This window comes from Pantherophis guttatus, chromosome 4 (genome assembly GCF_059756535.1).
Source record: "Pantherophis guttatus breed Tessera chromosome 4, ASM5975653v1, whole genome shotgun sequence".
NCBI lineage: Eukaryota > Metazoa > Chordata > Lepidosauria > Squamata > Colubridae > Pantherophis > Pantherophis guttatus.
In genome coordinates this window covers 56,393,395-56,409,910 of record NC_142066.1, presented here as the reverse complement: position 1 = coordinate 56,409,910, position 16,516 = coordinate 56,393,395, and the positions used below count along the sequence as shown (strand labels likewise).

The 16,516-nt window shown below is 37.2% G+C and overlaps 1 protein-coding gene across 2 annotated transcripts in view; it reads right to left on the bottom strand.

Annotated features, from left to right (window-relative positions):
- The window catches only part of PLCD3 (phospholipase C delta 3), a 79,727-nt gene that overhangs the window by 29,242 nt on the left and 33,969 nt on the right, over positions 1–16,516 (bottom strand). For both annotated transcript variants that reach the window (XM_034416013.3, XM_034416014.3), the window contains exons 2-5: positions 9,502–9,663; positions 5,073–5,301; positions 4,103–4,232; positions 3,264–3,489 (exon numbers count right to left, since the gene is read on the bottom strand). In XM_034416013.3, the coding sequence (XP_034271904.1) occupies positions 3,264–3,489; positions 4,103–4,232; positions 5,073–5,301; positions 9,502–9,663 (747 nt within the window). The remainder of the gene's footprint in view (positions 1–3,263; positions 3,490–4,102; positions 4,233–5,072; positions 5,302–9,501; positions 9,664–16,516) is intronic.

Here is a 16,516-nt window from a genome sequence, read left to right as displayed (position 1 = left end):
GGTAGTAAAAATTCTGACTGGCCCTGCTCCCATCTATTCTCTGCCTCCCAAGTCCCAATGGAGATTTTACAGTATCCTTCCCCCGCCGCACCCACCAAGCCATGCCCACTAAGCCATGCCACGCCCACCAAGCCACACCCACAGAACCGGTAGTAAAAAATTTTGAAACCCACCACTGGTTGGTGGGCCTTTGTTCTAAAGGAAAACGAAGTAGATTTCGAAGCCCAGTGCCAGCCCACACATGGTCTAGACCAGGGTTGTCAAACTTAAGGCCCATGTGCCGGATTCTACCACAGGTGTCCCTGACACAAGTGACATCGAGCTGGCCACACCCACCCTGGCCATGCCCACTCTAGGCCAAACACAACCTTGATGTGGCCCTTAATTAAATTGAGTTTGACACCCCTGGTCAGGACCAATGTATCTCAACCTTAGTATTTTTAAGAATTTTGGGAGTTAAACTCCACACAGCTCAATGTTTCTGAGGTTGACAAATATTAGCTTAAGCAAAGATATTTATGGCTGCTGTAGAGACAGATGAAAACTATTTTTGTAATGTTTTGAAAGTTAAAGCATCATTCTCTGGTAGTAGACTGAAATGTTAAGTCAAAGGAAAGAGGGCAAAGCCCCAGAGAAAGATTCAGGCAGGGTCAAAAAACTGGGGCAGGAAGCGCCATTGTCAATATATGACAAAAAGAGGAGGGCTTAGAAGGATATTAAACATTTGTCCTCAAAGAACTTATATTTCCATAAATTATCCATTGGAAAAATCAGAGAGGCACCTGGGAATGCAAGACAGAATAGTAGGAAAAAATTCTAGGAGAGAGAAGTAGAAATAAGTATTTTTAACAAAATCATGATACAGAGAGTTCGAAGTAAAAAAGAGGAATTCCAAAACAAAATAGAAGAAGGAAACCAAGGAAACAATAGGAGCTTGTAATAATGTATTGTCCATAATACAAACATTCATTTTTGTGTATCCTACCGTAATTGCAACCCTGAACATTGAATCACAATTAAAATTAGACATGGAAAAGATAAAATAAGTTCCAAAAATGCATCTCCCATGGCCGCAGTTACATATGTATTTTTGGCATGGCTGCAAATGGACCAAAAGTTAAAAGTTAATTAAAATGTCATAAAAATTGTTGTTCTGATTGTAAAAGATCTGGACACAAGATATTTTGGCCACAACAGTAGCCATAGAATGGCTTTGAATATATATACTCACTCACTCTCTCTCTCTCTCCCCCTCTCCCTCTCTCTCTCTCTCTCTCTCTCTCTCTCTCTCTCTCTCTCTCTCTCTCTGTGTGTGTGTGTGTGTGTGTGTGTATAAAAGGAGAGAGAGAGAGAGGATGAGCAAATGTAGGAAGAATGAATCAGGCTCCTGCACATTTCCTTGTATAGAAGATAGAATTTGGCTATGTACACAAATACCTGTTCAATACAGTGATTACACGTCTAATTGTCCAGTTTTAATATACTTTGGATCGACTTGAAGAATACAGAACAAAATACCAATAAGGAATAAAGTCACTTTCTCAAGAAAAGATGGGGGTTAAATATGAGATCTGAAAGATTGTTCGATATTTTTACAAGAAGACACTCCTTATCTTTTACATTTCCTACTAAGGATTGCAATCTCTTCTGTATGTTCACATGGGCACTGATTGTATACTGCTAGCCTAAATGAACTTGCTTGATTTATTGTTGTACCAAACAAAGTTCCAGAGAAAAGCAATTACACAAGTAAATCATCCAATAAACCATACATGTTATACAAACTGACCTTGAAGCTTTAGGACTGAGTTAAAGAGCTGGGCAAAGGTGACTTCTTTGCTTCTCTATTCCAAAGGTGTCTAGAATTTTCTAAGAGTAAAGAGGAAGTACTAGAGCTAACAGCTGCATTTTATATGTGAGCTTATATCAAGCTCATCTTCCCCTCATTTGTTTTCTCACCTAGGGTAGCAGCATCTACGTGACTCTAGTTGGACTAAAATGAAGAAATAAACAGGTTCAGTGCTGATAAGTATTTCTGATACTTAATACTGAAACGTATTTCTGATAAGACAACCAGAAAATTCCAGGGCTACAAACTACACTGGGATACATTTAAAAAAAACAAAAATCTCAGAAGGTGACAGTGGCAGCAACTCAAAGGAAAATACATGTAGCTACAAGTAGACAAGCTCAGCCATAGAAGACTCTACTATTATATTGCTGAGAGTAACTTCACTTTATTGTTAATTTTATTATCTAATAAAATGAATTTAACTTATAAACAAAATATTAAAGATTGGTTGAATCTTTAATAGTTGAAGGTGCTACGGGCTGAATTTATCTAAGAGTGTTTGCATAAATGGCAGCAAGAATGCCGTTTAGGCCAGACTGCTACACCAGCACCAATATTGTCTCTGCAATACAGAAAGCGCAAGGTAGTCTTGCCGTAACTTATTTTGGTTTGCCAGTATGATAAAATATATTAAATACCATATCAAGTTTCTTTTTAAAAAATCTAGGTTGCTAATAAAATCTGGAATATTTTACATTTTAAAAAAATTAATTATAACATTTTATTAAATTGTAGAATAAAATACAAAAATACAAAAGCAAATATTAGAACAAGGTGGGGAGGGAAAGGGGAAAGAAAAGTGAGGAAGAGAGGGGGGGAAGGAAAAAAAGGCATTGACTCTTGACTCCCTCTGTTGCAGTAAAATAATGCATTAACATCGAACCTCAACTTTTTACTTTTCCATAATAGTATAACTAGCCATTTCTATAACAACAAATCAGTCTAAATCAATAAAGCCCAAAATCAAAGTTTAATTTTTTTCCACCTCAAGCACAAAATCCAGAAGCAGTTTCCATGTAGAAACAAAAGTACTTATATTCTTTTCTTTGGTCAAAACAGTCAATTTAGCCATCTCTGCCAGAAGTATTTTACTAGATCATTTCCTGTTTTTGGCCTGCACTATTTCCTCTCTTTGTTACTTTATACAGTACAATATTTAAAAAAATCAAAGGAATTCAGTTACTAAAACCAAACAAATCATTTTTTTCTGCAGTACTCCCAATCCTAGTAGTCCCTATACTGTATTTGTTACAAGCCTGTCAGTATTGGATACCTAAGTAGCCCACTCTTTCTGGATGTTCTTGCAATATAGCACCATAACAAACTATAGTGCCTGGAAGACAAAACATTGTAACTGGCTTGCAGGAAAATTTACTATCATATTGTTGAGATACACGTAATACATTCATACCTTTCTCATTGAGCTCATACGTCTGAATGATATGCTTAGCTTGTTGCAAGCTTGTTTCTTCACCCTGGTCATGCAAAAATTCCTGCAGTTCCTCAGCAGACAGCACACAGTCCTTGCCTGAATATTGGTGGAAGATGTCCTCCAGCTCAGGCCGTTTCATTAATCGTGTACAGAACTCTTCAATCTCATATTCTTCCAAGCGGTCATTGTTTGATTTGTCACACTCCTGGTAAAAGAAAGACAGAGGAATAAATGAACTGCAATGAAAACTGTATCAGAGGCATCTGATTAGCAACTGAATGTCTAACATGAGAAAGGACAACTTTCAGACTTTCCCAGCCTGGCAACTTTCAGGTGTACTGATAACATAATTCCCCAATTTCTGAGGTAAAACAGCTGCCAGGAATTCCCAGGATTTCCCAAACTGATGTGCTTTAGATATGCTTTCGATACAATATGTCTAAAGCATAACAGTTTGGAAAAGACTGCGCTACACTAAGAGCTACCTGCTTTTCCCCCCTTTACACTGCAATTAAAACAGGAAATGAAAAGCAAAGCATATCTGCACAACATACATTGTTTAGACTGCAGCAACAGAAAAATACATGAAATTACGAAGAACATTAAAAACTACTTGGTTCAGAATGACATATAGTAAGTATTATGGCCTGCGACCCATGATCTGTATTATTTATTATCAAAAGTTGCATTAAAGAAGAACATAAAATAATCAAATCGAGACACAACACTTCTCTCTCTCGTCTACATGAGTTGTCATGAGACTTTTGAACAGACACTTTTGTGAACCCCAAAGACAAGACAGAGAATAATACAAATACCTTAAAGAGCTGATAGGCATAGATGTCATTCATATCTATGTTTACTATTCGCAACATGTTTTTGATCTCTTTGAAACTCATCTTATTGTCTTTGTTCTTGTCGGCTTCATGTAAGATGCCATGGATCCAGGTAGGGCCTAATGTAAGGACAATGTAAAAAACTGGGAAGCATCTGTCTTAAAATTTAAATTCACTCTCTTTCTGTCTTACATAGTTAATTCAAGAAAATTGTGAAGATGAGCCTTAATACAAACTCTTGAAAAAGGGAAAGAGTGTTAGGGCATATTTTAAATGCAGAAGACAGGGTACAAAGATATCAGCTATCCACAAATATCTGAATGAGCAATTTTTATCTACGGTAATTTTTAGACATACGATTTACATGTCTTTATCAAATTCAAGTGGTAAGAAAAGAAAAATTTATATAACCTATAAACCTGGCTATATAACCTATTTCAGAAAAAATAAATTGCTGCTTCTAAAGCCAATAGATTCACTTTTGTTAGGTAAGGGTTTTCAAACAGAGACTGGTTACTCCAGCAACATCACTGCCATAGAATTCCTTTGCTGATGCCTTTTGGCCTTTGAGGCATAATTCAACTTTTTACTCTGTGGTCATTGCCCTACATACAGTATAATGGTATAACAGCATTCCCTTGCCATGGAAGATGCTACAAGATAATAGGAATAAGATGCTCCCTAATTCTATTTGCTTCTTTTGTGCATCACCCGTGCACAGCAACCCATGAAACCAAATGTGGCTCCAAATCCCATTTCAAATATGGTACCATATGTATTTTTAAAACTCAGATGTCTAGTACTTAACACAAGCGGAGGCATAGATTTTAAAAAGAGAAAGGAGGGTTTTGTATTGATTCAACAAAATTTTCCTTTCTCTATGCCACAGATTTAAGGGGGAATAATATCTACCACACTTCTAAGACTTTGCCGATATAGAAAGAAAGGATATTGCTCAAGCTTTTCTTGCTGGCTCATGGTTTCACATCTGTCCATCAGTTTTGTGAGTCCCCTCACCCACTGCTGGGCTTCAATCCCAGTCCGAGCAGCCAGATCCAGGTTTTTCCGTTTCCCCCTGAAGACTATAGTGAAGCACTGCTCTTCTGCAAAAGAACCACCAAATTTCCGAAGCCCCTCAGATTGGTAACCTTCACGTACACTTTCAACATGGAGGATGGAGACTGAAAGACAAGGCATCAAAAAGAGTCATTCATTGAGAGAGATAATAATTAAAAATACCTACCACTTTCAGTGAAAATGTTTTCATTGCCATAAGAAAACAGGGAAAGACTATAGTTGCCTCACACTATGGGATGAACTGTATATACATTTGATAAATAAGCAAATAGTAGAGCATAGAATGAGCAGGCAAAAGACTCAAGATTCAACTCAATTATTTCACCATAGGGCTGGAGAAGCCAGTCTCTGAGACCCTGGAGAATGGGTGTCATTAATGCCAATTAACCCTTCCTGATCTGATGTCTCTCAACTGTACTGAATTCCAACTCCCATCATTCCAGAGCAGCAGATAGAAGGTGGAGCCAAAGTAGAGGGAGCAGTGTGATAAAAGGTAGTTTTCTTTATTTCCCACCCAAGAGTCTATCAAAAACTCATAAGAAAAAAATTGTCTGGAATAAAGGTTTTATGATGCTTTTTTCTTTAATTTGTCCAATTTTCCTAATTAGAATTAATAAATTGAAGAACCAACTCAAGATAAGTCTCTCTAGGCCAACTGAGTTGAAAAAACTGAGACTCAGCCAGGAGAAGAAGGTGTGGCCGAAGAATTTGCAACTCAGTCTCTGGCCAATCAGACAAATTGAACCCATATTTGGACTCTCCAAGCAGTGCACAAGAGAAAAAGGCTCCAATTTAGGAGAGAACTACTGACTTGATCAGCCAAGGAAACATACCACCTCTTCTCTGTTAGGCTATCTCAAACAATTTTCTTGAACTTCTTGCTCTCAGGACCCCTTTTCCACTTTTAAAAATTATAGCAGAGCTTTTGTTTATATGGTTTATTCAGGTACTCCTTGACTTATGACCACAATTGAGCTCAGAATTTCTGTTGCTAAGTGAGACATTTGTTAAGTGACTTTTTACTACCTTTTTTGTCACAGTTGTTAAGTGAATCACTGCAATTGTTAAATGAGTAACATTGTTTTTAAGTGAATCTGGCTTCCCCATGGACTTTGTCAGAAAGTCACAAAAGGTGATCACATGACCCTGGGACATTGCAACCATCGTAAATATGAATCAGTTGAATTTTGATCACATGACCATGGGGATGCTGCAATGATCGTGTGAGAAACAGTTATAAGTCACTTTTTTCAGTGCCACTCTAATTTTGAACAGCCATTAAACAAACTATTGTAAGTTTGTTCTACCTGTATTGATCTATTTTTACCATATTTAAAATTGACACATTCATAGAATGTTTATTCATTCATATAAAAATAACAATATACATATATACAAGAGGCCCATTTACACTGGCTTCCTAATGTTAGTTTAGAAGTTCTTATAGTTTGGAAAGTAGACGGCAAGAAGTTTTGGGAAAAGATGAAACAAAAAATGAAATCTGAAATTCCAAATTTTTCAATCCTCTTTTCTCTTGAAGACAGTGATTAAAATTATTCCTTTTATGGGTTAAAAAATGCACACTACCTATGGAAGCAGGTACACCTACATTTAGTGCCTGCAGATCCTCCCTCCCTCCCCTCCAAGCCAAGTGAATCTGTCTTGTGACATAGTCTTATTCTGAGAGGAAAAATTAATAAGAACTCTTGAAAAATTAAGTAAAAATGTAATGATTTCTGCCACTAAAGTCACAGCCCAACATGAAAGGAAAAAAAAGTGAAAATAGTGGGAAACAATGGGAGAATAATTAATGTAAGGCAATCTCAACATTTTATGTAAAGGAAGGTAGGGAGGGTGGGTTTGCATAGCTGTGACTGGATGTCTAATAGATATTATGAACATGACAGAAAGAAGAAAATTGTTATTAGAGGAAGTTGCACTATTATAGAAAACATGGTTTAGTTCAGGAGAGGAAGAAACATTTGAAACTAATTCTACCTTAATTATATCAGAAATAAATTTATCTTGAAAATTGTTTTTATGACTTTTCAAGATTTTATTATGTTAGCCTACAAGCAATTAAAATCTTTTCAGAAATCCCAGTACTTTTGTTTCCAAGTGAGGATCTATGGCTGACATCTCTGAAAGATTGGGAATGGCATTGCAGCAGAGATTAGCAGCCAGATGGTAAATTCTGGCTGGCTGTCATCTTTCTGGACAAAGAAGAGATTATGAGACAATCTACTTGCGTCCTAGACAGTTGCTCCTCATGAGAAGACTACCCCCTGACAGAGATGGATAGCAAGAGCACCTGACTGACAGTTATCATAGGCAAGTTCAGTGTCACATGCCCAAACAAGTCTACACCCAAGCTCTTATATTTAGCAGTCAAGCCACAATTCAACATATTTAATCTTCTTGCAATTTTCCCTTGCCTCACCCTGTCCTAATAAAATAGTTACCTTTCAAAATGCATTCCGGCAAGGCAATGCTACCCCTATCAAGTTAAAAAAAATGTCCAAAGAAAACAAATAAACCCATGCCTTCCTACCTCACACCCTGTTCTCAGAGGAATCAACCGTGAGTAACTCATAAAGGAGTCAGGAGAGTACAAGTATTTCTTGTTTGTGAATGGGAAGACCTACTTTTACAAATTAACGAACTAAGCCATGAATCAGGAAGTCCTCAGTCACAATTCTTTTTTTATATAATTGACCACCTATTCCTGTCCTCCCTCTCCTCTTTTTTTCTTTTTTAGGAATATTTTAATTGTTTTCAGTATAGGTAAAAAGGTAAGTCAGAAACAAAGAACTAAAATAGAACACGAATGCAACAACATAAGTCATATCCATTATATAATAGACCCATTAATAAAATAACTCAGACCACATGGAAAAATAATGGTCCATTTCAGAGTTCATAGGTGGAATGTGAATACCTTAATCAAAGATTTAAAGTCTCGTATGGTAGAAACTTTGCACTCAAGTAAAACAAACATTTAACTCCTTATACACTATTACATAAATTCTGAATTTTTGATAAAGTTCAATATCACCTATAACCTTATTTAATTACTGCCCAATTAACAGTGTGGCAGTTAGAAATTAAATTGATGCAAATTTTGTCCATCGCTACAACTCTTCATTATTTAATGAATATTGATAGTTATAAGTATTAAGAAAAATAATAGACATATTATTTAACTGTGAACTGACAATCTGTCTTTAGAAAAAGAACAACAGTGACATATTCAAATGTAATGAGCACTATTTCTTACAGTTAAACCTTTTCTTTGAATCTGGTGTAATTGTTTGCTTGTTTTCATTTTCTTCATACAAAATGGATTACCAAACTCACAACTGTTGTATAAAACATCTAAAAACTACAACAATAAAAGGAGGAAATGATGAGAAATATAACCCATGTGAATTTAATTTAAAGTTGAGATGGTTGTTGTTATTGGTTTATGTGGGATCTGGTTAATTAAAATGTGATATGATTTTTGTAATGTTTTACTCTGTATAACAAAGTCTATGTGATATTCTATATTTACTGAAAATAATTAATCTTTTGCAAAAGGATATAAAAGTAATTTTGCTCTGCTTTCAAGCTCCATTTTTTCATATTTGAATAAACATTTCATATCTGACTTAAATGGGAAGCTGAAAATGACAACTGGTGCATACAAACAAGAAAAACTTGAATTACAACGATCTGATAATCTGATGACAGTTTTATATTGAATTACATTAATCCCAGGAAAATTTAGCTGTGATTACCTGTGAGGAAAGAATACTGTCAAAGACAAAGCCAGGATTTTTTTTTTTTTAAATGATTTTTTTTCTGTCTTGTCACAGACACTGTACTGATTGTAGCCTCCAATAAGTATCTAGAATAAACAATCACTAAGCACTATGCTAACATTTTATCCCACAATGGTGGAAACTCTGAAGCTGTAGATCAGAAGGAAACCTATAATACTTGATACATAATTAGATAGTGTGTGTGTGGGTGGGTGGGTAGGTGTGTTCCTTTCTCTCTATCACTATAGTCCTCTTCCATGCAAAATTTAATGAATCTCCATCTTTTCTCATCAACATCAATTTTGAGCTTATCAACATTGAGTGTCAAAGATGGGAAGATGTCTGAGTTCTTAATTCTGGAATAAACAACAGTATGATTTTTTAAGTGTTTAGCCCAGAAATATTGCAAATACTAGATCATAAGAATGTAAGTTAAACAGCTGGAATTAACATACTTAGTAAAATTCAGAATAAAATACTTGTAAATACTTTGAAACTTACAAATATGTTTGGAGCGAGCCTTTTTAAAACGAGTCTCAAACCAGATAGACATCCCATCTTCAAGAAGCTGAAACAGTCTTTGTTTCTGGGGCTGATAAGTCTTGACTTTCCAGAAAAAGGTTCCCTGCAGCATCACCTTAATATCTTCATCATCCGTCAAACCTAGAGAAAAAGCGGAAGGGGGCAAAGATGAAAATTTAGTATTTAATGTGCATCTTGAAATAAAAGAACAAGAGGCATTGCTTTTTACCATGATTTAGAACTCGACTGCAGGAACTTTGTTTTCTGGGCAAATCTTGGAATCTGTAAAATACTAGATCAAATTAACTTTTCACTTATCTATAATTAATCAACACCATCCAGAAGAATTCAAGAGGCAAGAAAACAATCACAATTTCCATTTTCCTTTCTCCCTATCTTTTGGTTTTAAAAAGCCTGTATTCTGACATTTTTGGGAAAAATCATTTTATGGTAAGGTTTGGAAACTCTTACGGTACTTCTTAAGATCCAATTATTAATGTCTAACCTGCACATTTCCTGATTCTTTGTCAACACCAATATGATTCAGAACAATGACACAATGAAAAATGAGCCAGTACTCAATTTCTAGAGAAGGCAAACCCAAAAGATCAGAAGAAGACAAAAACAAAAGTGGGGTGACGGTCAGGTTTCAGATCCAAAAGACAAAGCACAGGCAATTACTCAAATAGGCAAGATATTCGGTTTTATGAATCAAATCAAGATCAATGTCATACAGAGCAAGTCATGCCTTTACTGGGTCCTGACTCTATTGATCCAAATTGTTGTATTGTACCTCCAATGACAGCATCGATTTTAATAATAGCAAAGATTATCCAGAAACTGCCATTCTCAAGAGCTGAATCATATGCACAGAAAGAATTGCAAACTTTAAATCTGTAGTTGGCACCAAATGCAGCCACCTACTTTTTGACCTGGCCTACCCATTTCAACAGTATAATTACTACTGTGCAGGAGTTGCTCTAGCTGATAGTAGGCTTCCAAGCTTCCAAGGTACTGCACTGTTTCCTACAATGCTCTTAGAAGATCCTCTACCCTACATGTTAATATATTTTCTAGCCACAAGAGGATGTCCTAAATGCCTACTTGTGAAAATCTGTGGCTCAGGATACAGAAAGAGATATTTCCTCATTCAGCTGGCCTCCTAAAGTCACCTTCTTGACCTTTAACAAACAGATGGAAAAAGAAGTCCTTTCCCAAAGGCATTCAGAGAAGTTTAACTGAGGACAGTGACAAGTATTTTTTAAAAATATTCTGTTTGCACCTTATTGGGATTTTAAGTTTTACAATTAGGAGGCATACATTATCACAACTATAAACCTAAGACCATGGATCATGTTTTGTATCCCATCAGTAAGCGAGAAGCCTTCCACAGCAACAACAGTGTTATCAAACTCTAGTCAGGGGTGCCAAACTCAAGGCCCGCAGGCCAGATCCGGCCTACAGGTTCTTATATCTGACCCACAGGGCCACCCTGGAAACAATGAAGGACCAGCTCATGGTGCCTCTGCCAGTGAAAACAGAGCTCCATTTTTATTGACAGAGGGCTGCAGGAGGCTGTCATGGCCGAAAACAGAGCCTCAACGAGTGACGTAGAGCTGGCCATGCCCATCCCAGCCATACACACACACACACACACACACACACACACACACACACACACACACACCCAAGGTCAAATACAACCCTAATGCAGCCTTCAATGAAATAAAGTTTGACACCCCTGCTTTAGATGACCAGTTCTACCAAACAGGGGAGCAAAGGAATATGAGTAAGCGGATGTGCAAGTCTGTTCAAACTGGCAAATGTAAGACATTTAAGGTTCGAACAGCTCCATGATGTGGATATGCTGGATCATAATTCCTGTCAACCTCAGTCTTTATGGCTCAGAAGATGATTGGAATATGGAAAACATTGAAGCACTGGCAAAATGCACAAAAGAGAAAAGTAGTTCAATATTACTTTTCATTGTGGTTTAAGCTTTCTAAAAATGAAAGCAAAAAAGAGCAGTATTATACTTGGAATGAGGAAAATAAAAATGGAAATACAAACAATGAATTTCCACACACAGTAAATGTATCCACTTACAGGATACATATGACTAAATATATTCAGATGGACACTTTGATAGGATGCAAAGTAACTGCACCTTTTATTCTGGAAAAATAGACAAAAACTATGGTTAATCCCTGTTACCAGTTTTTGATGCCCAAAGGGACAAATAGATGAGATTATATTCAATATTTAATCTCCAGGTAAAAGGCTTAATAGCCAAATTAAAGATTGCTTTTCCTGCCACATTCAGAGATTAACTGGGCAATTGTGTTGAAAAAGATTTATATTTCTTACTAAATTATTATCCTCCACTTTCTGTTGGGGCCTATATAATTTCAGTGTTTGAATAACAGAAAAAAAAATACAAAACAAAGAGACACACAGTATCATTATATATTAAGAAATTCCAAACGCAGGTGGGGCAGATATTTTTCTATGCCACGCCTGGCCTGCCACTTATCCAGCAGAATGCTTCATAGCGTTTCCTGAAAACTTATCAGCAGAAATTGTTCAGTTCCTCTAAATAGATGAGGAAAGTAATAGAAACAGGCACAGAGGTAAAATTCATTTGGATATCATTTAAAAAAACAGAAGAAAAGCAGTAAAATCAACGTACAAAAGGCACACATGACTGAAATCTGGATTATTTAAGTTAAATATGAAAATTTCTGAATGAATCTATTATAACTTGTTTAGAAAGGAAAACGCTTATGCATAAGGTATTACTATTATAATTTGGAAATCATTCCATAATAATCTATCTTGGCAAACAACCTAGCAAGTAATTTATTCGGGATTTTAAATGTTCCATGTATGTTTACATATACAAATAAACATGCAGTATATGTCCATATTAGGGGTGGGTTCTACTTACCTTTACTACTGGTTTGTAATGGGGCCGCACGTGCGTGCTTGCTTCGCTCGCGCACACAATCTTCTGTGCATGTGCAGAAGCTTTTGTGCATGCTCAGAAGCATTTTGATGACATCAGGGTCGGTGGGTGAAGCCTCCCGCTGGTTTTACTACCGGTTCTATAGAACCAGTGCAAATCGGGGGCAACCCACCACTGCTACATTTGGCTCAGGCAAGCAAGTGTAGCTATGAAATTTTTGGAAGCACAGGTAGGAATAGCACCAATATGATGCACTGGTGGGTGTGTGTGCGCGTGTGTGTGTGTGTGTGTGTGTGTGCTCCTGATGACTGCCTGGACTAGTCCCTACAGTTTTCTTGGCATCATTTTCAAAAGTGGCTTGCCATTGTCTGCTTCCTAGGGCAGAGTGAAAGTGGCAAGTCCAAAGTCATCCAGCTGGTTTTGTGTCTAAGGTGGGACTAGAAAGCACAATCTTCCTGTTTCTAGCTTGATGACTTAACCACTACACCACACTGGCTCTATGACACATTGTTGGAAGAACATTAATTATTCGAGAATCAATCATCCAGACCCTCTTCCAAAATATCCCCATGCATTCCCCTCCATTACTTTTACCCTACAGAAATTGAGACTATTCCTTGATGAAAACAACCTTCTTTACATTCTGGTTCTCCCCAAAATATGTTGTCCTTATTGTGCTCCCCTCTTGCTTCAGACTTCCCTGGAGGCACACTGCCACTTGAGTTTTGGGGATTGGTTAAATAACTCTGTTATATAGGTTTAAGAAAAGAAAGAGTTCCAAGCAAGTTCAATCTCTGGGTGATAAACTAGAATAGAACATAATTTGCTGCCTCAGTATGTTTTCATGTTCTATCCCTGCGAGCAACTCATCGTAAACAGACAACTTGTATTACAGGAAAATAAAATTACAATCTGATTAGATTAAAAATGTTTGCTAGATTAAAGAAGTTTACTGGGCTCAGGGTAGGAAAAGGTCAGCCTTTTCTTCTTGGATATTATTTTTATACTTAAAATGTAACTCCAAGTAGTATGCTTGGTTCAGAATGGGACAACTCACCACAGCCAACTCATGACAGCCAACTCGCCATGGAACAATTCGCTATGGCCAACTCACTGCGGGACAAGAATTACACTAATATCGAAGAAACAGTAGGAGTAGAATCATTCAAGAAAGGATGCTAAAGGAGGGACAAAATGAAATCTGAATGACAAAAATTAAAATAATTTTTTAACCGTTTTAAATAATTAAATTTAATTGTTGAACTGTCCTGCAGCAAGTTGGCCTGTGGCGAGTTGACCATGGTGAGTTGTTCTGCAGTGAGTTGGCTGCGGCGAGCTGACACAGATCCTGCTGGGTCTGCCTAATGGGGAGAGTAACAATGCCTAAACTGGACACTCCCCTGAAGAGGTACAGAAGACTGTCCCTCCAACTTTTCAAGCAAGCAAGATTCTTATGGCTATACTAAGCCAATCCATTGAAATTACCCCCCAACTAGAATACCAAGATGCAACTGAGACATTTTGCTTAAACACAAGGTGGTACCCACATGTCTTTATCCTGCTCCTACAATGAAGTAGGTATTTAACTGTAATGCCAACAAAGCTAACAGGAACAGCTTTCTCCACCAATTGAGTGGAATGTAGGTCAAGTTAAAGCATATAGACACTTTTTTTTTCTTTAAAACCTCAATGCTACTTCCTCCTGATACAAGAACTTCTCTAATGGAAAACCTGCACCACACAAACACACATAGAAACATTCAGCCAAAAATGATAACAGCAAGAGCAGCTGGGAAAGAAGTAATTGAAATCGGAAAATTTAGTAAATGGAATTTAGTAAATGAGAAAGATGTATATTCCAACGATGTCTTTACTACCTACTGTATTGTGATGATGAATGTTTTTCCAATAAAGAAGAAAATGGAGAATGCCTCTCAGCTCAGAGATAGAATAGCTAGGACATATTTTACAGAACAGAATAACGTGGAGAAATAAAAGGGACTGAAGAAGTGGAGGGTGGAGAAAATATCCGGTTTCTAAATCTCTCCCTGACCTCAGATCAGCAAAACAAAGCAAAAAAGAATCATAAATATGGAATGAAATAAGAGGACCATTTAGATCGCTGTTTCTCAACCTCTGAGGCTGAAAAGTATTGATCTCGCTTGTATTTCCTTCTGTTCACAATATCAAGCATGTACACGTACATGTCTTTCAATTCTAAACTTAAAAGAAAAGTCAAAAGTGGAGTTCTTTTCCATACTTCAGGCAGAATAATTTCTGTTCATGGTGAGAAATGTCTTGCTCCTGGGCTATAAGGCTCCGCTTTGAAGGGAGGAAGTTATTGTTATTTGTTCCAAGAAGGAACACAGGAGTGGTGTAATTTTTGCAGAGATCATGCAAACCCATGGGGTGCTGGAATGCAATGGGGTGGAGGAAGAAAGGTTGGGGATGTTATTGATACAAAAATGGGCAAAGATCCCTGTTTGCAATGCAGCTGACTCCTCATGGAGAGAGCTTCATTTGTGTTACTGTCATCATCATTCCAATACAGTAAATACAACAAAAGTGGCACCATACACAGTGTTATCACTTTTCCAGCTGTTCTGAAGAAGGAAAAAAAGCCAATGCCTTTTTTCCTAGGTTTTGGCCACAGCTAGAGATTTTAGCTGATCTTTTAACAAGGAACAACCGCATCATCACTGTTGTTTTAAAAAATATTTCTCCTGGCTCTGATGCTTAACTACAATGCAGAGAGGACTATAAAAATTTTGATTTTGGCCAGATCAACTTGTCACTTTCTGTACTTTATCCATCCCACAGATCCCATCTGTGTTTTGAGGATTTTGTTTATAGCCAGCTGAGTGGCAGTAGGTCAAAAGGATGTGTAAGAATAACTACAGGGTCAGCCATGGATTTAACAGATGTGTTTAATACAGAATTATCTTTTTAAAGAGCATATTATCCCTTGTAGATTTCAACATTAAAAATAAGCAAAATACAAATATATCTTGTATGAAATTCACATATGAATAACAAAACAGTGATAAAAGCAGATCAATATGCCACTTCTTTTAAGATGATGTATTTTATCATCTTAGAATCTGTTGGGAAGGGAATCACATCACCAACCTTGCATGTTTTTCCTATTATACAGCAAGTATTCCCACTTATCTATGTTTTGATATGCACAATGTTTGCACTCACTTTCAAACCTGAAGTTATTTATGTGAAGAACCTTGGATCTTTCAGCTAGACTTATGCAGGAGTTGTATGTTTTATTTGTCACAGCATTCCATCTCAAGACCCCAAGTGCAATTTTTCTGAACAGGACAATTTTATAAGAAAAATAAGAATAAAAAAATAAGCATTGGAGCTTATGAATTATTGGAGAGAGAAAAAAGCAATACAGGCAAGAGACAAAAGTCACCTTAGAGCCATGATGATGAACCTATGGCATGTGTGCCCGTTCCTCTTCCAGGTTTCTGGCATGCATGCACATGCGACAATCAGCTGGCCATGCGTCCAGCAGTGCCAGAAACTGGAAGAGCTGGTCTTCTGTTTTCCTGCATGAGCATGCACGCCGGCCAGCTGAATGTCATGTGTGCATGCATGCCAGAAACTCTGAAGACTAGCTGGTGGGCGCGCATGCAAGTTAATTTTTGGGCACACGCATGTGCCCTGGGCAGCTCCTCTTCTGGGTTGCGGCCAGACGAGCGAGTGCACCCGCACATAGCATGCACGTGCACTCCCTTTTCAGCACTCAGTGCCAAAAAGGTTCACCATCACTGCCTTAGAGTAAGGATATATTAAGCCTTCAAACATCTTGATAATGCTGGTTATCCATATTGCATAGTTGAGGAGCAGAGTTACGCCAGAAACCTCCACAAGATTTCCAAAATCAAATGTGAAACAAGGCAGGAAAATGACAGGAAAAAAAACTTAAACTCCAGGGGTTTAGCAAATTTATAATAATTTAATTAAAAGCAACTGACTGTTCCAAAGAAACAATCCTACACATGTCCTCACAGA